Source organism: Humulus lupulus, chromosome 9 (genome assembly GCF_963169125.1).
Source record: "Humulus lupulus chromosome 9, drHumLupu1.1, whole genome shotgun sequence".
Taxonomy (NCBI): domain Eukaryota; kingdom Viridiplantae; phylum Streptophyta; class Magnoliopsida; order Rosales; family Cannabaceae; genus Humulus; species Humulus lupulus.
Window position 1 is genome coordinate 177,369,681 of NC_084801.1, and position 23,276 is coordinate 177,392,956.

Below are 23,276 nucleotides of genomic sequence, written 5' to 3' on the forward strand. Positions count from 1 at the left end.
CTCGCCCCGATACGCTAGCCCCGGGAGTCCCAGCGTTTGGTAGGGCATCTTCAAAAAGCTCCTCCAGCTCTTCCGAGGTGGCCGCTTCCGCCGGGAGATGGTTCTTCTTACGCTGGGCCGCGTCGGCCCGCACCGTTCTCACCACCGTGGCAATGTGGTCGAGGGCCAACTGCTCCCAAACATCGGCGTTCTTCTCACATGGGATGCCCCGAAGGCTCGGGATAACAATGGTTTGGGTGGCCGCGAGCATCCCAACTAGCTGGAGGTTGTCGTCCATGACGTAGCCCCCTACGTCCAGCTCCTCCGCGGTCAACTTAGCATAATACCTCCTCCTTTCCAGGAGGAACTCGGTAAGGGGGGTTTGAACGAAGGGCCCTGCGACCCGGAAGGCATGGTAAGAGACGAGTAGAAAAAATGAATAAAAGGGAGAGGTCCGGAGGATACTTACCCACTCGCTAGAAGTCCAACAGCATTGTGGGGTTCTTGTCAATGAGGAACCCGGATGTCATTAACCAGTAATGCCTGACGTCCAAGGGGTGCCTCCAGGAGCTGGTAGGAGCAGAATAGCCGCTCCGTGACTGCATCTTGTAAAAGCCGTCCAGGATCTTGTTTTTGACGTTGACCTGCGGCACCAGCTTGTAGAAGTACAAGACTTCCGCATGGGTAGGCTCTGCGATCTCCTTCGCGACGCAAAACACCCTCCACCCAGCAAGCAGGCGGTACGCTTGCGGCAACAGCTGGAACGGTGCGATCCCCACGTATGTCAGGAACCGCACGAAATAGTCATGAAGCGGGAGCGTAGCTCCCGCGCTGATGTGACCAGCGCTCCAGGTTCCGAATCCGTCCATGGACGTATGCGCCCGCTCCTCGAGCCTGGCCAGGCGGTTATGAAAGAGGCCCGGAGTTGACTCGATGCCCAGTCGCTGCTCCAGGAGCAGCATCATCTGGTAGTTCTGGAACGAGTTGGCCGTTACGTCCATTTCTCACCTGTTGTTCTTGGGCGTCTGGGATCCGGGAACGACGACAGGGGCCCTATTGACCTCTTCTTCAGAGTGGAGCGTAACGCCCGTTGCCATAACTAACGATCTGGGAACAAAGAAAGAAAGACCAAGAAGTCAGTACCTAAACCAAAGAAAGTCGGTCAAGGTACGGGGAGTCTCCTAAGGACTGCTTGGAGTCCCGTCGGATCAGGTCCGGGACTCCGGGGAGCCCCGGGGCCCTGATCGAGAGAGGAGACTACTAAGGCCCGCCCCTCGTCCGGGAGGCATCCGGATACGGAGCAACCCGAACCAGGCAGCCTTCCTAACGATTTCTAAAGCATAGCCTAAACGCACGCATCAAAAGAACACAAGTTCACAAAGTTGGCAAAAGAGTTAAAAAAGACTTACTGTATGGTGTCGACCGTTGAAGATGATGGCTGTTCGACTGTAAGGATGGCAGAACCTCGTTCTTGAAGTAGCGCAGCCGGTGCAGTAGTTCGTCGACGGGACAAACCCGAGGAGTGTTGTCAGGTAGAAGAACAGAAGCTGGGGTTCTGGGGAACAGGCGGCGGCGCAGAACTAGTAGGCGGCGGTGTATGTCGTCGGCGATGTCGGACATATAAAGCTCGAAGAGTGTTTGCATTTTCTTGAGCTGGTTAGAGGAGGTAAAAGTGCCAAATGTGGTTTTCTTGGGGTATTTATACTGGCCCCAAATTCTGGCCCACGATCCAACGGACAGGTGCCTCTTCATCAGACGGTCGGGAGTCGCGCAGGGGCATTTATGAGTCCTTTCAGGTCGGATCCTCGCCATCTCAGATCCGACGGCCCAGGAGTGGCGGACGCCAAAGGTCGCCCCATCCTACGGTCCACCTTGTTCCAGGGACATTAATGATGGCCCCCCCGTGCGGATATGACGCCTCGAGACGTGCACTGACACCCTAGTCTAGACCTAGCGACCCTTGGGAAGTCTAGGCGACCCTTCAAGGACCGTGCAGCAATCACCCGGCGACACGTGTATCGTTGCCATAAAGCGGGCCGAAGGTAAACGGTCCGGGCTAAGCATCCAACCAATGCCACGGCCTTTTGACCAGACCCCCGAACTCAGACAAGAACTGGGGAGGCAACCTGGCGAGCGCCGCGGGGACAATGCAACCCTCCTCCCGGCAAGCCCGGGCGAAGGCTTGGGGGGTAAATGTTATCCCCATTTCCGCATGGGCTCTGGGCCTTCATCTCGGCCCGCTGTCAGAAGGCCAATTCAGCACGTGGCCCCGGCCCAAGGTCTCTTGGCATGGAGAGTGCCCAAAGGGACGAGTATGGACCGGGGACTCAAGACTGGGCCCATTGGAGGGGTCCCGGATGTCCCTCCGGGTCTGTCCTCAACGAAGGTAGTCCGGGCGATGCCCAGAGCGCTCGGATCATCACGGCTACGCGTCCTGGTCCCGGACCCTGATACGGTCCGGGCCTGTGGTAAATGGAGCGAGACAACGGTAAACGGACTTGGATCACCTCATCCCCAGTCGAAGGGGCCAAGCGTTCAGGACCCTGAGGCCGCCTCATTCCGCGTGGGCGTTGTCCCCACTTTTCGCCTGCAAAAAAGGTCACCTCGGGATTACACACTGATGTGTCAGGACTGCGCAGCCAAGTACTCTGACTGGTCTTGTCTCCTGAATCAGCCTTGTGACTCGAAGTGATCAGAACCAAAGCACCGTTTTGTCGGGCGAGGCGTAGTTCTAAGGTCAACCTATTGGGCCTTAGCTGGTTTGAATTTCGTGTATTTTATATCTTTTTGTATTGGGCCTCCACTAGAGAGGTCGCTGGTATCCATTTCCCCAATGGACCTGGGTCTGATCCGGCCCAGATCCGGCATTCCCATCAGCTTATAAATATAAGCTACAGAGCACTGTAAACTCTCTCTAGATTTTGGAAGGAAAAAAGAAAAACTCTATTCAGATATTGAGAGAAAACTCCATTGTAAAAGCTTCTTCAAGCTCTAATAATATAGACTCGTGGACTAAGGGTAGTTGACGCCCCAACCACGTAAAAACCCCGTGTCAATCTTCTATTTTCATTATTATTATCAGTAAATATTATTCATTAATAGAGTTGCCGAAAATCTCGGTTAACACCATGGTACTTGGTTATTCAGTTAGGTGTGAAAAGAAAAATCATATCTAAAATATATATATAAACTGGTTGTAATGGTAATGGTAATATAAAGTGATCTTTTTTTTATAGATTAATTTAATTAAAATATCAAGATAATTGTGTGTATGTAATTCATGCATTTATTAACTGGCCCAAAGGTAAGCTAATATTTGGCCAAGTTTCATGCATACATGTGGTGATACATATGTGACAATTATAGGGTATTTTGTGTGAGCAATATGTCAGTCAAAAGATTGATTTATTGTTTGACATAATTTATTGTCAATGTTTGACTGCTACAATAAGAGTACCACTTACAGTTTATATTATTGTCCAAAGACTTAATATTAATGTTGTGCTTAGTATCTTGAGATGGGATAACCCAATTTTTGAATTTATTGTTTGATTATGCATATTGATGTGAGCTTGTTTTGTTCTATATTCAGCTCGTTCATCTTCTGCTGCTTCAATATCTGCTAATATTAATTATATTCCTATGCTTAATGGGACCAATTTCAAGGATTGGAAAAAGAACTTACTTATAGTTCTGGGATGTATGGATTTAGACCATGCATTAAGGGATGAACAACCTGCACCTCTCACTAAGGAAAGCACCCATGATGAGTAAACAGATTTTGAGAGGTGGGATCGTTCAAATCGCATGAGTTTAATGATTATGAAACACGGCATTCCAGAAGCCTTTTGGGGCACAGAATCTGAAGGGATTACTAAGGCAAATAATTTCCTTGAAAAAATTGAGGAACGTTTTGCTAAAAACGATAAGGTTGAAATGACAACACTTCTAAGTTCTTTGATGACCATGAAGTATAAGGGTCAAGGAAATGTAAGGGAGTGCATTATGGAAATGCATCATATTGTGATGGACCCAAAACGGGTATGTTTTAAAAATTTATACTCGCAAGCGTACGAATCGTATATGGAATATAGTGTTCGTGTAAGCACGAGATCGAACCCAAAGGAGTTGTCTAAAATAAAAAAGAAAACTATTTTAAATTAAAAGTAATAAATTCTAACCTAGCTCCAAAGATTGATGAGTTTTAATATTATGAACGTTAAATAAAAGATTGAAAAATAAAGCTATTTAAGAGAATAAAAATAAAGCGATAATGATTTGAAAATAAGTGTTAAAAGAAAAGATTATTAAGATACTAGAATCCACAAAATGTAAGTTTAATAATATTTATTAGTATATTGATTCCCAAGTTTTAGTGATAGTTAAAATAAATCAAACTATCATTTTCAAAATAGATTTATAATTTTAAGCACAAATTACTTCTAAAAATATAGGATTTTTCTTCACTTTTCAAAATTATAATTTCAAAGCATTTAGTGTAAATCAATCTAATGAAATAACAAATAAATCATTGAACATTATTTATAAGGCAAAACATAATGTTTTTGTTCTAAGCATGGATGTGTACAATTTAATGACACATCTGACACAAAGAATATTATGTTTATGCACTAATGAAGAACAAAGTGTAAATATGTTCTAACAATCTAAAATACAAGATATTTAAGATGAAAGAAATATATGAAGAAGAAAAACCCATAAACTTTGTTGCATTACAAGGGAAATCAACATACACATAAATATTACATAGTTACAAGTTGCTTCATCATGATCTTAATAATCTTATGAAAAAGATTAGAAGCACATAACTAGAGTAGAAATTACAAAATAAATGACATACATACTTGCAAAATGCTCTTGAAAAACCCAAAATGGAAGAGAGGATTGTAGAGAGAAAATGGGAGAAAGGAAGATAGTAACCAAAAATTAAGCACCCTAAATGTTTTTGAAATACCATATTTATAGCCAAAATGAGATTGTTAAAATAATCAATTTAAATTAATTAAATTGATTAGATTAATTAAATAAAATAAATATGGTAAGTAGAGGTAAATTATAGGGTGTAATGATGATGTTGTGGTGAAAATGTGTAGACAAAAGGGTAAAAAGTTAGCATTTTTGTCATAGGGGACAAATGAGCAAGTTGATGGGCTCAAGGGTATTTTGGTGAAGGCAGTGTACGGCTGGGGAGTTGGAGGCTGTTGGGGACAGTTGGCTGGGGACTTGGGCCGGTTGGGCTGTGGGCTGGGCAGGAGGACAGGCCCACGGTGGTGAGTGCTGGGCATTGGTGGAGAGCTGAGCATGGCTGGCCAGCTTGTGGAATGAATTTGCTTAGTGGAGTCACGCTGGGAGGAGCTTCTTGAAGAGGTTGGGAGGTGCTGATTCGGGTGATAGCTGGCGACCTGGGAAGCATGCAGCCTTGGTGGTGCGCTGGAGAGAAGCTGCTGAGAAGGGCACGCCTGGGCCTGGGCAGGAGGCGCGGGCCTAGGCCGAGAAGGAAGGCTGGCTTGGGCCTTTGCTCAAAAACATCAATTTTTCTTTCTTTTCTTTCAAAACTAACATTTTTTCTTCTCTTTTCAAGAGCATTAAAATGCAACAATTTATCTACAAAATAAGTAAACATTAAATTAGAATCAAATATTTTCTATTGTAAAATAACTCAAATTAAGTCCATGAAAATACTAATTGAAATTTAATTTACTTTGGCAATTAAGATCAATAAAATAACATTTTTTAAACTTATAATCTAACAACACAAATTTTAAATAATTAAATTACAACATATTATAATAAAGTATCTATAAAAACATATAAAAACCAAGAAAACTACAATAAGACTAATAAATTAAAAATTACATAAAAAACTAAATAAGCTAATTAAAAACTCAAGAACTAAGCAATAATTAGCACATAAAAAGTGGCAAAATAACTCTATTTTGTAGAGTTATCATATTGTCTCAAGGCTTAAGACACTTAAGATTGAGCTTTCTGATGATGTGCTTGTGCTTATGGTTTTGTTAACTCTTCCTCTACAGTTTAACCAATTTAAAATTAGTTACAACTGTCAAAAAGAGAGATAGACTCTTAATGAGCTCATTTCTCACTGTGTGCAAGAGGAAGAAAGGTTAAAAAATGACAAGACTGAAAGTGCTCACTTGGCCACTGCCTCTAAGGATAAGGGCAAGAAAAGGAAATATGAAAATGAAGTTGCTAAGGGTTCAGCCAAAAAGAAACAACAGAAGGATTCAGAAGGTTGTTACTTTTGCAATAAGCATGGACGTGTGAAGAAATATTGTGCCAAGTATCATGCATGGCGTGCAAAGAAAAGTATGATTCTTACTTTGGTTTTTTCTAAGGCTAATTTAGCTTCAGTACCTAGGAACACTTGGTGGATAGATTCTGGTGCTACTACTCCCATAAGTGTTTCTATGCAGGGTTGCCTGAGCTACCAACAGCCAAGTAATGGTGAAAGACACATCTTTGTGGGCGATGGAAAATCGGTCGAAGTGGAAGCAATTGGGCATTTTAGGTTGTTGTTAGGAACTGGTTTTTATTTGGATTTGAAAGACATTTTTTTGTACCGTCTTTTAGACGGAATTTAGTTTATGTTTCTCTGATGGACAAATTTGGATATTGTTGTTCTTTTGGAAGCAATCAATTTAGTTTGTCTTTAAATTCAAATGTTGTTGGAACTGGTTACTTGAATGCTTATGACAACCTTTATTTGCTAGAAACAATTGCATCCTATAATGAAACCTTGCATGTGGAATCATGTGGTACTAAATGCAAATTAAATAAGGACAATTCAGCGTCATTATGGCATAAGCGCTTAGGTCATATCTCAAAAAGTAGAGTTGAGCGCCTTTTGTTTGATGGCATTTTAGAGTCTCTTGACTTCACAGACTTTGATGTTTGTGTCGATTGTATCAAGGGAAAATAGACCAAAACTAAGAGATTAGGTGCCAACAGATCTTAAGATGTCTTAGAATTGATTCATACAAATATTTGTGGGTCATTCCCTACAGCATCATGGAATGGTCAACAATATTTCATATCATTCATAAACGATTACTCACGTTATGGGTACCTATATCTCATTCATGAAAAGTCTCAGTCACTGGATGTGTTCAAAGCTTATAAAGCTGAAGTTGAGAATCAACTCAACAAAAGGATTAAAAATGTTAGATTTGATCGTGGTGGTGAGTACTATGGTAGATATGATGGATTAGACGAACAACATCCATGACTGTTTGCTAAATTCCTAAAGGAATGCGATATTGTCCCACAATACACCATGTCAGGATCACCTAGCATGAATGGCGTTGCTGAAAGACGCAATAGGACTCTTAAGGATATGGTAAGAAGTATGATAGTTCATTCTACCTTACTTGAGCCCCTGTGGGGAGAAGCATGAAAGACAGCAGCTTACATTCTGAATAGAGTACCAACTAAAGCAGTTGTAAAAACACATTATGAGCTTTGGACAGGTCAAAAGCCTAGTCTAAAACACTTTCACATTTGGGGATGTCCAGCTAAGGCAAGGCCTTGTAAGCCACATGAAAAGAAATTGGACTCCAAAACAGTGAGCATCTACTTTATTGGTTATTCTGAGTGATCTAGGGGCTATAAGTTTTATGATCCCACAATTAAAAATATTTTTGAGATGGGAACTGCAACATTTTTTTAGGATGTTGAGTTTGGGGGGAGAAATAAGGTTAGAGACATTGATTTTGAGGAGGAATTGAGTTAAAACTCAGTTCCTACTATCATTTTTGACAATGTTTAGGCTTCTACACCTATCATTGTTCAAGAAATGAATCCAGAACCTCAACAAGGCAATGTTGAACAAACCCCAATTCAAGATGAGGTAATTGTTCCAGAAGAACAAACTCAACAACCTCAAGAACCAGAGCCATTAAGAAGGTCCACAAGAGAAAGAAGAAATGCTATTTCGAATGATTATGTTGTATTTCTTCAAGAACATGAGGATGATAATGGAATGATGGAAGATGATCCAATCAATTTTCATCAGGCCATTAAAAGTTCTAACTCTCAAAAGTGGATTGATGCCATGAAAGAAGAGTACAAGTCTATGCAAGACAATAAAGTTTGGGAACTTGTCCCATTACCAGACGGTGCAAAACCAATTGGTTGTATATGGATATTTAAAACCAAGAGGGATGCAAATGGTAATGTTGAGAGGTATAAAATGCGTCTTGTAGCTAAAGGCTATACTAAAAAAGAAGGCATTGACTATACAGAGACTTTCTCTTCAATTTCATTGAAAGACTCTTTTAGAATAATAATGGCACTTGTTGCTCACCTTGATCTTGAGCTACATTAGATGGATGTTAAAACTGCGTTTCTCAATGAAGACATTGACGAGAAAATTTATATGGTGCAACCAGAAAACTTTGTGTCAGGAGACCCAAAGAATATGGTTTGCAAATTGACAAAATCCATCTATGGACTCAAGCAAGCTTCTCGTCAATGGTATCACAAATTTCACCAAGTAATTATCTCATTCGATTTTGAGATGAATGTTGTTGATGATTGTGTATATCACAAGTTTAGTGGGAGTAAGTATATATTCCTGGTTCTATATGTCGATAACATATTGCTTGCCACTAATGATATAGGCTTATTGCACGAAACCAAGAGATTTCTATCTAAGAATTTTGAGATGAACGACCTTGGGGATGCCTCTTTTGTATTAGGAATTCGGATACATCGAGATCATTCTCGAGGTTTTCTTGGATTATCACAAAAGAGCTATATCGATAAAGTACTCAAAAGATTTGGCATGCAAGATTGTAGACCAGGTGATACCCTTATTGCTAAAGGAAACAAATTCAGCCTTAGTCAGTTCCCTAAAAGTAACCTTGAAATTAAGGAAATTCAAAAGATTCCCTATGCATCAGCTGTTGGGAGTCTGATGTATGCTCAAGTTTGTACGCGTCTGGATATTGTGTACAAAACGCCCTGGTTTTGCCACGGGCTGTTTAGCAGGGCGAGCCCCGGACTAAACCTGGTTTAGTCCGAGGCTCCCGCAGGCCGGAGGCTCTATTTCCAGGACGGGCCCTTGTCAGCTCGAGGGGGTCCTGTTTCCAGCTCGCATTTGTTGCCCCAGGAGCTGAGAATGACATCCGAAGGCCACGGACGGAGAAGCTCGGGTTATGAACTGCTCCGGTCGCGAGCTTCTCAGGAAGCTCCGACCCTGTGGGAAGTCAACACGCAAGATAAACGTGCATATTCCTGCCATCACGTGTCCGATATCCCCCTGTCTTCTCGGACACGCAGCAGGAACGTGCGTATTCAGACACCCACGGACGGGTTGGGCCGTGCGGCCCATTATCTCCTTCCATACTGATTAGACCACACTTGTGTGTCAGGTTTAGGAATTAATCATGAATGTCACAGATTTGATATGACAAATGGTAAGGTCACGGGATGACCTCCCTACCAACTTCCAGGTGCCCTCTCCTATAAATAAGGAGACCCTGGGAGTTGATAGGGGTTGGAAAAAATAGTCTTTGAAGAACTATATACTTTGTAAACCAAATACCCAGAGAATATCAATAATATTGACTAGTGGAGTAGAGGGATTTTAACCTTCGAACCACTTAAAAACGTGTCTTGAGTCACCTAGTTCTTTCTCAAAGATTTCATATCTGTGACGGTTCTACTTTTAGTACTAATCTCTTTCTCTTCTTCTCTTAATTATCTGTTGCCGAAGAACCGCGTCAACATGTACATTGTTGGAATAATAGGCAGATATTTAAGCAACCTTGGTATGGACCATTGAATAGCATCCAAGAGGGTTATGAGGTATCTTCATAGAACAAAATGTTACATGCACATATAAGAAATCAGATAGTTTGGAGGTCGTAGGGTATTCTGATTCTGATTTCGCTGAGTGCCAAGATAGCAGAAAGTTTACATCAGGCTATATTTACATGTTAGCTGGAGGAGCTATTTCTTGGAAAAGTGCCAAACAGACACTTGTAGCTTCTTCCACTATGGCAGCAGAATTTGTAGCATGCTATGAGGCATCGTATCATGGAATATGGCTGCAAAACTTTGTCACTAGGCTGCGCATTTTGGAGAATGTAGAAAGACCACTCAAGTTATTTTGTGGCAATAGTTCAGCAGTATTGTATACCAACAACAATATGAGCTCATCCAAGTCAAAGCATATTGGCATAAAGTTCCTAGTTGAGAAAGAAAGAGTGTAGAGTGGACAAATATCCATAGAGCACATTGGGACACACTCCATGATAGCGGATCCGCTCACAAAGGGTTACCAGCCAAGGTCTTTCATGAGCACATTGCTCATATGGGTGTTGTATTGTTTGAGGATATCATGATTTAGTGGGAGTTTGTATTTTATTTATTTTATGTTTATTTCAGACATTTATGTATTTGGTTATTTAGTCTGATCAGAAATGAATTTTTTCAATTCATTTACTCTGTTTTTTGTTATTCTGACCTCACTAAAGTTTAAGTATGACCAATTTGAAATAGACATGTTTGGTTCACATTGCATATAATTTCCATGCTATGCATCCATGATTGATCTATGTCATTTGACTGTATTTGTATATGTGACCACTGATGGGTTTAGTCATGATTAATATGAAAAAGACCACTTTGATCCTATATGGATATGGTTGATAGACGAGATTGTTAAAGGATACCTTTATATGATAGCAAATTTTGAGCTCATAAGGTTGTACATTTATAAGGAAACTTATGTTGCCCAAGTGGGAGATTGTTGGATTAAAATCCTATTTTATGGGCACATATGTATAATGTATAATGCTATTATAAAGTGTGATATAAAATTAAGTGACCAATTATGTTATAAATATCAAAGGATATTAAAGTGTCATGGATTTAATGTGTAGAAACAGGAAAGTGGATTTTTAATTTTATAATGGGCAAAATTGGAAATCATTAATTATAAATTAGGGTTGTGGTCCCCTATATATATGTATCATTATATTATGTCTGTCATCCCATTAACAGAAAAGAAAGAGAGACTCTTCTCTCATAGGGATACATATTATATAGGAAGATCTAAACCATTTGTGCAATTTCCAATAATGGCCCCAGGTTAGTGCTTCCGCTCTCATGTTTATCTTATTATTTAATTTAGCAAGGGGTCTATAGAGTCATGATTTAGGATTTCTCATATATGGATATTCTTGTTTGTTCATTTTATTTGACTGTATTAGAAATTCTAACACAAAAAACTTAAATCAATCGTGATGGTACCTGGTCACTTAGCTAGGTGTGAAAAAAAAAAGATTTAAATATATATATATAAACTAACTGTGATCGTAACTGACTACATCAAGATTTGAAAAAAAAAAAGTTTCCAATTGCCATGGTACTTGGTTACTTAGTCATGTGTGAAAAGAAAAATCATATCTAAACAAAAAAATATATAAATTGGTTGTAATGGTAACTAATTACTTAGCCAGGTGTTAAAAGAAAAATCAGATCTGAACAAAAAATTCTAAACTGATTGTGATGGTAACTGACTATAACTAGGTCTGAAGAAAAAAAACCAGATGTAAAAAAACAAAAACCAATCGCGATGGTAACTGATTACTTAGCCAGATCTAGAAAAAAAAAATATTTGAAAAAACAAAATCAAATCTGAAAGATAAAATCATATAAATTTGGAAAAAGAATCATAGAGATCTGAAAAACAAAGAAAAAGAAGAAGAAGCACCAAAGCCTTGTTGAGAGATGGTGTCGTTGAAGGTGGCCGAATTATATTTATGGTAATCTATTTTTTTTATTTTTATAAAATGGTCATATTTTAAATACTTTTTTTTGCAAAACTTACCACATTTTGTGACATTTCTTTTTAGGAAAAATTACACATAGCACTGCAAATTTAAAAAAAAATGTTGAAAAACACAAAATTTTACAAAAATACAGTTAACAGTTTGTTACAGTTCCGTGATAACATGGTACAATTTTCTAGTTAGTCTATAAATGTTGTTTACAAAATTATAACATTTGGTTACAAAAAAAAACTGTATTGTTACAAATTCGTAAATTTTGTTAAAAAAAAAACTTCGTATTTACGATTATATCACTCCGTATTTTTGTAATTTTTTTACAGATTCCGTACTTTTAGTATTTTTTTTAAAAAAACCTTAGGTATTTTTTTGAATTTTCCTTTATTTTAATCCACAAATATATAAACTAGCTTAATTTTTACCATAATTTTGTAAACTTTTCTTAGAACATCTCCAACCATCTTAATTGTACATTAAAATGCCAAAATTGCTAACCATGTAACATTTTTCCAATTCCAACTACTTTTTATACCACTCGCAAAAAAAAAATCATATTCAACAAAGTTTTTATATAATTTGATATAAAGTAAAAGAATTACTGGAAAATGAAAACCTTTAGTTATGATGTATATTGATTCAAAATAAAGAGGGAGTTGTATTAACTTACTATTTTATTTACGATTTAGCAAATATTTGAAGTGTTTCTTGGAAAATTTAAAGATGTATGATTAATATGTTATAAAACTTTTACAACAGATAATATTCAACCCTTTTTTCCAATTACAATATATTTTGTTGCCTAAGATCATCTCATGACAATCTTCAAAACTAATAAATAGGAGTGGATTTTATTCCGTGAAGGAATCAATTCCACTAATAAATCTGAGCTATTAATAATATTTTTTTATAATAAATAGGATTATCATATTTATTGCTGCTAAGTTATCAAAATATAATATAAGTCTATTATTATTATTATTTATATATATATATATAATTAAGCAGGTCCATAAACTCTACTCAATACTTTCACAAACAAAAATTGATGCTAGATATAAACACCCACCTATATATTACTTCATTTCCCCAAAAAGCTCCACATAAACCAATAGCTCTTGTAACTTGTAATTATACCAATATACACAAAAAGAGCTACTAGTTTCTATGTAATAATAATCTTTAATTGACCAGTAAATATACTGGTACTTATATATATTATCGTATAGATATTATATATACATGTACAGCATCACAAAAACAAAAGGAGAACATTTTCATTGATAATTTTGTTTCCAAGGAAGGCATTGGACTTTGGAGCAAGAGTTGGTCCAGCTACTTGTGCATTCTCCCTTAGGGCCATCACAACACTTGCAAACAAGTCCCAAAGTTGCAAAAACATTCGCATATCCTAAGAAAAAAGAGTTCATAATTTTTATCAGAATTAAATTTTAATACATACATATATATGTATAATCTATTCAGGAAAGAGAAATAAAAAAAGGATTGTTTATGAAATTACTTACTTTGTTGAGTAGTGGAAAGAAACCTAGCTTGAACAGCCAATGATTTCTCTGAAGCAAGAACAACAAAAAGAACCAAAACAAAGAGCAAAGAAGGCTTCAAAAGACCCATTAATCTCTTCTTCTTCTTCACATCAAGTTTTATTGAGACACAAACTTCAATTGAGCTTAGCTGAAGAAGCTACTAATAAACACAAGTCAACCTCTAAAACCCAATTGGGGTTTTTTAAGTCTTCCTTTCCCACTATTTAAAGAGCATCATTATTGGTTTATTAGAAAAATTTGTACGATATGATATAATGATAGCTTAGTTCATCTAGAAGAAATGGTGGGCTTTTATTTTATTATTATTTGTTCTACTAATTTTCACACATTAAATTCTAAATAAAATTTCTAGAAAAAACAAAAAGTGAGGTGGCACACGTTTTCCAATTCTTTACGTCTCTAGTGGGTATGTAATTGCAAGGACGTTTCCTAATTTTGGGTTCCAGTGGGTTAATGGGCCTAGTGGGCCCAACTTTTTTCACAAACAAACAAAATGTTTTTTCAGAGGAAATTATTTTTCTTAGTTTTCACATTACTCAATTATGGATTTTTATAATTGGAAGTAGTGGTTTAAATTTTCCGGGAAAGTTTGATCCGCTTGTGCTCTCACTTTCTAAGCTATTTTATTGCTCTTGCCAAAATTTTGATAATAAAATTGGTAAATTGACAAGTGACTACGTTAATTACATAATAATTAAATTAATACAATGTTTGGTGTGATCAAATGATGAAGTCATTTGAGTAACAGGATAGTACTAATTTAACAATTGCAAATTAATACTGGAATTATTAAAAGACTAGAGAGTTGAGATTTGAGAAGACAAAACAAGCATATCTCTAAAGCTAAATCCATTAATAAAGAAAAGGGTTCCAAGCCAAATATACTAAAACAAAGACTTTCTTTTTTGGAGGCATTTTTTTAAACTTTTTTCTAATCATATACTCCCAAATTAAAAGAATCACTACACGATTTCTTACCAAATTCTTATACGGGTGCACTTTTAATATATTATGTTTATAGTTTTACACGTAAATAGTCTTTATTAAGTGTTTCTCTAACTGCACTATGGAAAGAATTATTAGACTCCATCGAAAAATCAATTAGTGATTAGTGGAATTACACATGTTCTTATTAATGGTTCAATATTCTTACACTTATTTCATGTGGGACACCATAGTCTAATATCCCCTCAAAATGGTGGCGATTTTTCGCTCACCAATCTTGAAGTACCTTATCACAAGTGGCTCTTTTTTTTAGCTCGCTTATTGATCTCAAGTGTCTTTTCGCACTATGCAGATCCTTTTTTTAGCTCTCTTGGCTCACTCTTTGGATTGGTATGGATCGAATGCCCGTCTAAAAATCAATTGGTGATTAGTGGAGTTACACATGTTCTTATTAATGATTCAATATTCTTACACTTATTCCATGTGGGACACCATAGTCTAATACACTACAAAACAATAAAATGAGATTGGTTTTCTACAAAAAAATCTATTTTTTTACTTTTAATATTAATATTTTTGAATATATATAACAATTGTTATGATTTAATATAATAATATATATTTTTATGTAATTTTTAGTATTGTGGCTGTAATAGAAAACAAAATATAGTGCTAAAATTCTACTATTATTCTGTGTTGGTTCAACACCAAAATAATTTTTATAATTGGAGTTGCTCTAACTATTCATAAAAATTTATCTAAAAAAAACTATGATATTATTGTGTAATTTTATATTGATTGTATAAATAACACTATTTTATTATTATTGATGAATCTCATACATATAATTTGTAACGCTAAGTAAAATTGAAATAAAAAAGGAAAAATGGAGCCGTGAGCGGCAGGATTCGAACCTGCGCGGGCAAAGCCCACATGATTTCTAGTCATGCCCGATAACCACTCCGGCACGCTCACCGGATATTGTTAGTTAGACTCTATTTCTTATTTATTACATTAATATGTTTTATTATAAAATATAAAAATATAAAAGTGAGATAATAAAGTGGAGATGCGGGGTATCGATCCCCGTACATCTCGCATGCTAAGCGAGCGCTCTACCATCTGAGCTACATCCCCTTTGAGAATTCACTTTCTAAATTATATATAAATCTAAAATAGATTTAAATGTTTTCTTAGATTTAGTCACTATTTCTCTAGAAATTAGATCAAAACAAAAATTACACTGTGAAGGATTACATGCCAACATTTATGACATTAAATTATATATGAAACCCATAAAATCTTATAAAAATAGAATAGAAATTTTATACCTGTGAATTGTTGTTCCCAGGATTGAAGTTTTAACAATCTCAACCCTATATAAACAAAAAGTACAGCAAATTATAATGGCTATTAAAGAAAATGATTCATATGTGCACAATAGAAAATATATTACATAATCGAAATCCAAAAAAAAAAAGTAGTAAGGTGGATATTTGTGAAATTAGTACGTATAAACTGAATACAAAAAATATGAAAATAAAATTACACCACATCACAAATACAAGATCAACTGTTTTTTTTAGTAAAATATTGATGCATTGGAAAATTGACATATCAACAATATTAAAAAAACAAGTCGTAAAATAAAAAATAAAAAAAAAGTTAAAAATAATTGTAAAGAAGCTATATATATTTTCATTATCACAAATATTAAAGCAAGATAGAAGACAATGAGACTTGTTCAAAATTATATGTATGTATTGTAGTTGGTGAACTACTGTTGTTGTTGAAGATGTGAAAGAAGCTCAAGTTTTGTCATTATCAGGCTTATGTTAAAATTATTTGTTACATACAAAGTAGTTTACCTTTCATTTTCATGTAGTCTGAATATTTATTTTGGTTTTGACTATATTCTTATCACGCTTGTTTCACAAGATGTTCAGTATTTTCCAAGTGAAATTAAATTCGTAGCATTTAAAATCAGTTCATGGGTTTTTCCTTCTGCCATATTTGTTCAAGAGAGATTTATATATAACTAATACAAGAGAAATAATGTAATATACCCAACCTTGACCACATCAAATCTACACAAATGCACTAAAAGTTTAAAAAAAATCTGAAAAATATAGAATTTTTGGATAAAAACATTGAATGACAAAAGTGTAAATTTAGAGTGGCAATATCATAAATAAAAGCTGTAAAACACAATTTTCTATGATCAATGTTTACAAACTAGTAAATATCTGTTACAAATTTATAAATATCTGTTACATGTTTGTAGATAATATTTACAAAAACCAGTTATAAAACTTACAAACAAGTTCGTAACTATTTTTTTTTTTAAACAATAGTTAACAAATCTAGTTTTACAACTGAGAAATATATTTTTGTAACTAACATTTACGAAAATATGTTATAGTTAAAAAATCATAACCAAAATATACATAAAAATATTATATTTTTTCATATTGTTACAATATTGTACCAAAAAATTACAGAAACATTTATATTTGTGCTATACAACTTAAAAATATAAATTTAAGATATTCATTATTTATAAAACACTTTATTAAATATATATATATAGTGGTGAAATACAATATATTTTTTTAAACAAGTTTTATATTTTTGTAACAAGAGTCTACAAAACTAATTTCACAACAAAAAAAATTAGTTTTGTAACTAACATTTACATAAATATTTATAAATTTATTTAACATGATTGTTACAAAAATTTATAAGATTAAGTTGTGAATTTAGTACATGTTTATAACAAAATTTATACAACTAAATTTCTTACTAAAAGACACTATTTTATTTTGTAACTAATATATACAAAAATATTACATTGCATAAAACAAGTACCAAATATTAGAAAAAATATATAACTAATATAGAAATAGATAATATTTATTAAAAATATTATAATTTATGCGAGAATAAAAATTTGTATCTATTTTTAGGAGTACAAGATAAAATAAAAGTTTATCATGACATAAAAAAAAGTTCTTCATTATTTATTAAAGACCAAATTTATACATTAGTAAGTTATATTTTTGTTTTATTGCTTTTTACTATTCTCCGTCATTTTTTTTTTAAAGGAACTGAATATTTATAATTATTTGTATTCACCATATATTTCAAATTTTTTCTAAATATACAGAGTGTTATGTAATTAATCCTGTGTAATTTTTAAGAAATTAAAAATATCGTTCACTTCCAACGAGAGAGTTTGAATAATTAAAATCCAATTTATTCAGAAAATGACAACATTCTCAAGGGGAAATGAGTAACAAAAATAATCTCACACCCCAAATATAATTTTTTAAAAAGAAAAAAAAAATTGGTTTACATGAGAAGCATATACAAACAGCCAAAAACAATTCAAGCAAATTCGATTTCTGGCTTAACTACAGTAATAGCATTATATTTTATCTTTAACCCCATGACCATGAGCAAACACAACAAAATGTTCAAAAAGGTCTGGTGCTGCTGCTACTACTAACCCTGCTCTATTTATTACAGTTCTATAATATAGCTATATATTCTCTCAGGAAAAAGTAGAGACAGATACTGAGAAAGAGTTTTCATGACATCTCTAAATGAAATCAGAGCCACCACCAAAATGTTCCAGGTCCGGGTGAGTCCCACCCCTCCCTGGCCTCTGCGGACCCCTGTACCAAAGATAAAGCCAATGTTTACTAATCACATCTAGGCATGAGTTCCTAATGTAAAACAGTTGGAAAGAATAAACTTATTGAATTAATCATTTTTTATCTCATTCAAACACTGTTAGAAATGATACCTAGAACCAAAATTAGATGTTAGCAGTACTTAGTCATATAGTAATTTGGTTAAATATTTCTACTATGTACCTTGTAAACCGGTTAGGTTCGAAGCCAGGAACACCAGGCGGGCCATAAGGATCGAAACGAGCACCTGGAGGTACACCCCTGTTTCAATGGACCGAACTGGTTTTAGAACTACACAAGGAATGGCATATATGTAAGAAAGGAGAAATAAAGAGAGTAATCTAAAACTCACGGGAGTCCACCAGGGAAGCCAGGCTCTCCACCTCCACCAAACCAACGGGGGTCATTAGGCCCTGCTTACACATGATGCACAAACTGTAAGTATCCGAAAACCATATGATACGAATTTGCAGGCACACGTAGATAGAAAAGAATGTTACTAACCTAGAAGCATGCTCCCGCTGCCAAAATCACCCCTAAAAAGACATGATGCAAACATAAGACATCCTTATATGTGGAAACTGACGAATAAACACAAAACTAAATAACTAGCAAATTACAGAATACCTGGGTGGGTACATTCCAGCGCCGGGGCCAGGATAGAGATCACTACCACCAACTGGATAAACAGGAGGATATACAAATCTGCAAGCAAATAAGGATTCAATTTAATTATTAAAAAAGAATGGATCCCATGATGCGTGTTATTACTAGGACTGGGCAAGAAAACAAATACAGCAATAGCAGACAATAATACATGAACAATCTACGGTGTTTCTTAAACCAAGACCAATGATGTGCCTCTGCAGAAGCAATGTTTGCTTCTTAATAAACTATACTAGAGCAGCACATTAAATGGCTCAAAAAAATTTTTGGGAAAAAGTATGTAATTTGTAAAGATATGTAAAACTTCCTAATACCCTTTATTGACAATTTTGTCTCAGACAATCTCAATTTCTGACCTACCATCAATTAACGTTATTAATTTTGATAAACATTTAGAACTTATGGCTTATCCTAGATTTCCAAAACACACCCCACCATCATGGAATTGTACATGGCATAAGTAAAGTCAAAAGTTTGAAGCTTTTATACTTGAGCTTTCAAACAGCCGATAATAAAAGTTAATCCAATAACTAGGTTCTTTGCACCACAACTTTCTAGCCTCTGTCAACAAAGAGAACACTTCTTTCTCCGTTCATGTTTATTTGAAAAAACTAATAAAGAATTCATGTAATTCATATTATTTTGCTTCCAAACAGAGTAACAGAACTATTAAAAAACCCCAAAGACAAAGTGTCAACAAATCTTTATTCCTTTTATGCAACCATAAAAGTCGTACAGCAAACAAAAGAGGAGGTTTTGAGAACAATATACTTTCAATAAAAAAAATATTTCAACAAAACTATACTCATTGCTGGCTCATTGTCTTCTCTTTCCTTGCTTTGTGATTAATGATCAACTAGAAATCCCATATAATAAGAAATAAGAAACTTAAAAGATACTAAAACAAGAACTCACAAACGTCATTTCTAACTTCCTTAAGCCTATCACCATTATTTTTGGACATTAAACTCACATAACACTTGAATTTTACTTGATCAAAACAATGTACATAGCGCCTAACATTCTGTGACTGTCATTAACCGTATTAAGAGAATCAAACAATAATCTACCCAACAAGATTGGGTTTATTAGTGATTCTAAGGTCATTAACAGAAAGCAACAACTTAAACTGAACATGGGTCTCTTGGGGTTAGCCCAATAAACGACGAGTGTGTTATGTGAAAACTGGTTTAGCTGAAAACTGGTTTGGGTAGTTTTAACAAGAGTTTTTAACCCTGTCATAAATAATAATCTGATCTGGGGTATTTCCAAAGATAAACAACCAAACTACCCAAACCAGTTTTCAGCTAAATTATTTTATTAAAACTACAGAACAATTGTTGGAAAAGACTTCAAGACTATTACAACTTACAACTTCTCCTGGGTTATGACCAAAGAAGGAGGACAAGAGAAGGATTCTGTTATTGTTATTTACTAACACTGAAGTGTTCAAATGTGTGCAAAAGAGGGTGGGGGCCAGTGGGTGTGTGGGAAGAAGGAAGAGAGAGTGTACCCTGAAGGATGTATTTGATCTCTGGAAAATTCAGGAACTCTAGCACCCGGTTCATTTACATAATTTCTTGCCTCTTCCCTAGTATCTGAGCTGCAAATCACACCAATAAAAAAAACAATCGGTGAGAAGCAAATATAAGATGACTATCTTTAAAATGCAGCATTCTACTGCACAGCTCCAGCTTCAAAATCATACGAAACTAACTCAATTCAGAACTTTGACAGTGAATTCTTATTCTGTTACTCTGTTTAAATACTATACCCGTGGAGGCACAACAACAAAAATCACCAAAAAAAAAACATTTTTTTATCTACATTTAAAGATCAAAGCTCAAAACTAGAATCTTCGAGAAGTTATTGAGTGGTGAATATAAAAATTCCGAAGGATGCACATCTTAAAAAAATTGCTCAATATGGGGAATACACAGTCAGTAATCTTTAGATGTATTACTAAATATAATATCAGAATGGAGAATGCCCTGATGTAGAATACTAAGAAAAAAAGTATTCATATTATAAGTAAAGGCAAAGAGTTTAATAACAAGAATGAACAATTAATAGCCAATCAAATTAGCAACTTATCTCCCACTGCACTAAAGTTGGTACTCAATTTCAGCTTCGACAAAAAAGAAAAATTAAATTAAAAAAATCAATAAATTAGTTTGGGCAGCTAGTGATTAAACAGCAAATGCAACTGAAATGATTTTGCTCTCAGTGAAAAGGCAATTTTGATATGGTACCTTCGAAGATTAGTGGATGAGCTAGCTTTCGAAGAGCCATCTAATTTGGAGAAAATTTCTGAGTCCAGGCTATTGACCAGCTTATCCAATTTCTTGAACTGGGTGGAATAATTGTTATTCCCGTTTTCTCCAATATAGTCTCCAACACTGAAATTACCCATTTCTCCAATCAGAAATATGTTATAAATAACTATATAAGATAAACTCGATTTCTCAGAAATAGCGAAAGTAAGAGAAGAAGAAGAAATCCCACTTGATTTCGAGATGAACAGGTTCAGAGCTCCCATTTGCCAAAGCGTCGACAAGCAACTTATCGTTCATCACAAGACATTTCACCAAGACTTTTTGAGAACCCTTCTCAGGGTTTGTGTAGACAAACGCGTACTCACCATCAACATCGTTCCAGCCATCGATACCCACCTCATCTTCAACCCCAAAAACAAACCCAAATGTTTGAGACTAAAAAAACAATCAACAAAAATTAAAAAGAAAACTGAAAAAGAAGAAATGGGAAATTATTACCGGAGGAGGAGGAGGAGGAAGAAGAGTGAGTCGTATCGGAAAGTGCAGGGGTTCCGGTAGCGGTGAGAACGAAACCGGAAGAAAGAAAAGAGGCGTGGACAGCAAAAGCAAGCTTGTCGTAGTCGTTACGGAATGATGGCCTGGAGGCCCTGATCACCGCTATAACAGACTTATCAGTTGCCATTACTGGTTCCAAATTCCGAACAGGAAAGCTCTTCGTTACTCGAATGGAGTTTCTTGCGAGAGGGGTTTTCGAGGAAGTGGAATGGAATGGAATGGAATGGAAGAGAATAGCTTTTTGAGGAAACTGGTGAGGGAAGGGTTTTTCTGGACCCAATAAATATATATATATATATATTATACACGTATACATGCAATGCATAGGCCACGTGGGCTTTCCAGAAAAGTAGTGTCGTTTCCCCTTGCTGTCGTTGATGTTTAACAATGGTTTCTTTTTTCACTAATGGCATCCACTTGCCTATTAATGACTCTAGGAATTACATTAATCGTTCTAATTTATTTATTTATTTTTATTTAGTAATAAGAATAATTTATGAGTCTATGTGAATTTAAGAGAAAGTCTCATTTTTTTAGTTAATGATATTACTAATAATTAATTTTTATTTATTTTATTTTATTATTAAAAATTAAAAGATAAATTTACTCTAAAAAACATTCTCTTTAAAAATATATATATTTTCTATAATGGGCAATTTAGTTAAATCAAAGTAATCTAGTTACATTTCTTCATTTTGTAAATAAAATAAAATACTTTTGATTCTTTTTCCACACAGTTTTTAATATTTTATTTTTATTTATTTCTCTCATTAATTTATTATAATTATAATTACAGTTTAATAAACGTCGTCCAATTACAAAGATCAAACATTTTAACATGGACAAAATAAAATTTAGTCGACCTTCAAATAAGGGATAGGTGTAAGACTAATAAATCGTTTACAAAATTGTTATCAGAAATCAAATACAAAAATAAATAGAAATATAACAAAATTAGAAAATATTATATTATTTAGTAAATTTGACTACAAAATTTTGAATTATTTTATTTTGTTTATATTGTTAATAAATATAATTAGAATATTAAATTGTTAATATAAAGTAGTATTTTTTGAATTGTTAATATAAAGTATTTTGGTGGAATAGATTTTTATTTAAAAAATTAAAAATAAAAGTCATTCCCTTCATTATATTTCTTAAGTAGATGAAAATTATTTATACCAAAATAAATAAAAAAAATTGTTTCTTTCCCAATTACTTAAGAAATATAATAAAGGGTATGACTTTTACTTAATAAATAATTTTAATCTACTTTGAATAAACATATCAAGAAAGATACAAGAATTTATATCTATCAATTTATCTATATATTTATATAAATAAGAGTTTCAAAGAGATAATGTGTTACTGTAAAATTGTTTAAAATTACTTTATCTATTTTTTCATTTTTTCTTCTTCATATTTTTGTATTCCTCTTTTAAAAATTAAAGATAAAAAAACAAAAATATCTTTCTAAAAAATCTCTCCCAACTAAAAACCACAAAATCACTTGATCTATTTTCTCATTTTTTTTATTTACTTATTCTAATTTGTGGTTAATAATTAATTAACGTTTTCCTCTCATTAATATATATATATATATATATTTATAGGGTAATGCTTAAGTGAGCACTCATTTTACCCCTACATGTGAGGGCATTTTTTTAGCCATTGATTTTGTATCTTATGGCTGTGATTTGTTTGGTTATAATAGAGTTGGGTGCATTTAATTTTTGTGTATTTTATTATAAATCCACT

The 23,276-nt window shown here is 34.7% G+C and overlaps 1 protein-coding gene, 1 long non-coding RNA gene and 2 other non-coding genes across 4 annotated transcripts; all 4 read right to left on the reverse strand.

The window, feature by feature from the left end:
- Window positions 1–12,865: 12,865 nt before the first annotated feature.
- LOC133801297 (uncharacterized) lies at window positions 12,866–13,669 on the reverse strand. The gene is made up of 2 exons (XR_009876817.1): window positions 13,340–13,669; window positions 12,866–13,224 (listed from the first exon to the last, which is right to left on the reverse strand). It is a non-coding gene; the product is annotated as an uncharacterized LOC133801297 (long non-coding RNA).
- Window positions 13,670–15,219: 1,550 nt separating this feature from the next.
- TRNAS-AGA (transfer RNA serine (anticodon AGA)) lies at window positions 15,220–15,301 on the reverse strand. The gene has a single exon. It is a non-coding gene; the product is annotated as a tRNA-Ser (tRNA).
- Window positions 15,302–15,390: 89 nt separating this feature from the next.
- Window positions 15,391–15,463, reverse strand: TRNAA-AGC (transfer RNA alanine (anticodon AGC)). Its single transcript has one exon. It is a non-coding gene; the product is annotated as a tRNA-Ala (tRNA).
- Window positions 15,464–17,566: 2,103 nt separating this feature from the next.
- On the reverse strand, window positions 17,567–21,779 carry LOC133801298 (probable proteasome inhibitor). The gene is made up of 9 exons (XM_062239466.1): window positions 21,462–21,779; window positions 21,193–21,364; window positions 20,940–21,086; window positions 20,201–20,290; window positions 18,649–18,726; window positions 18,526–18,557; window positions 18,374–18,434; window positions 18,205–18,282; window positions 17,567–18,003 (listed from the first exon to the last, which is right to left on the reverse strand). Exons 1-9 carry the CDS (start codon window positions 21,643–21,645, stop codon window positions 17,928–17,930), a joined length of 918 nt encoding a protein of 305 aa, XP_062095450.1. The 5' UTR covers window positions 21,646–21,779; the 3' UTR covers window positions 17,567–17,927.
- Between the last annotated feature and the right edge of the window lie 1,497 nt (window positions 21,780–23,276).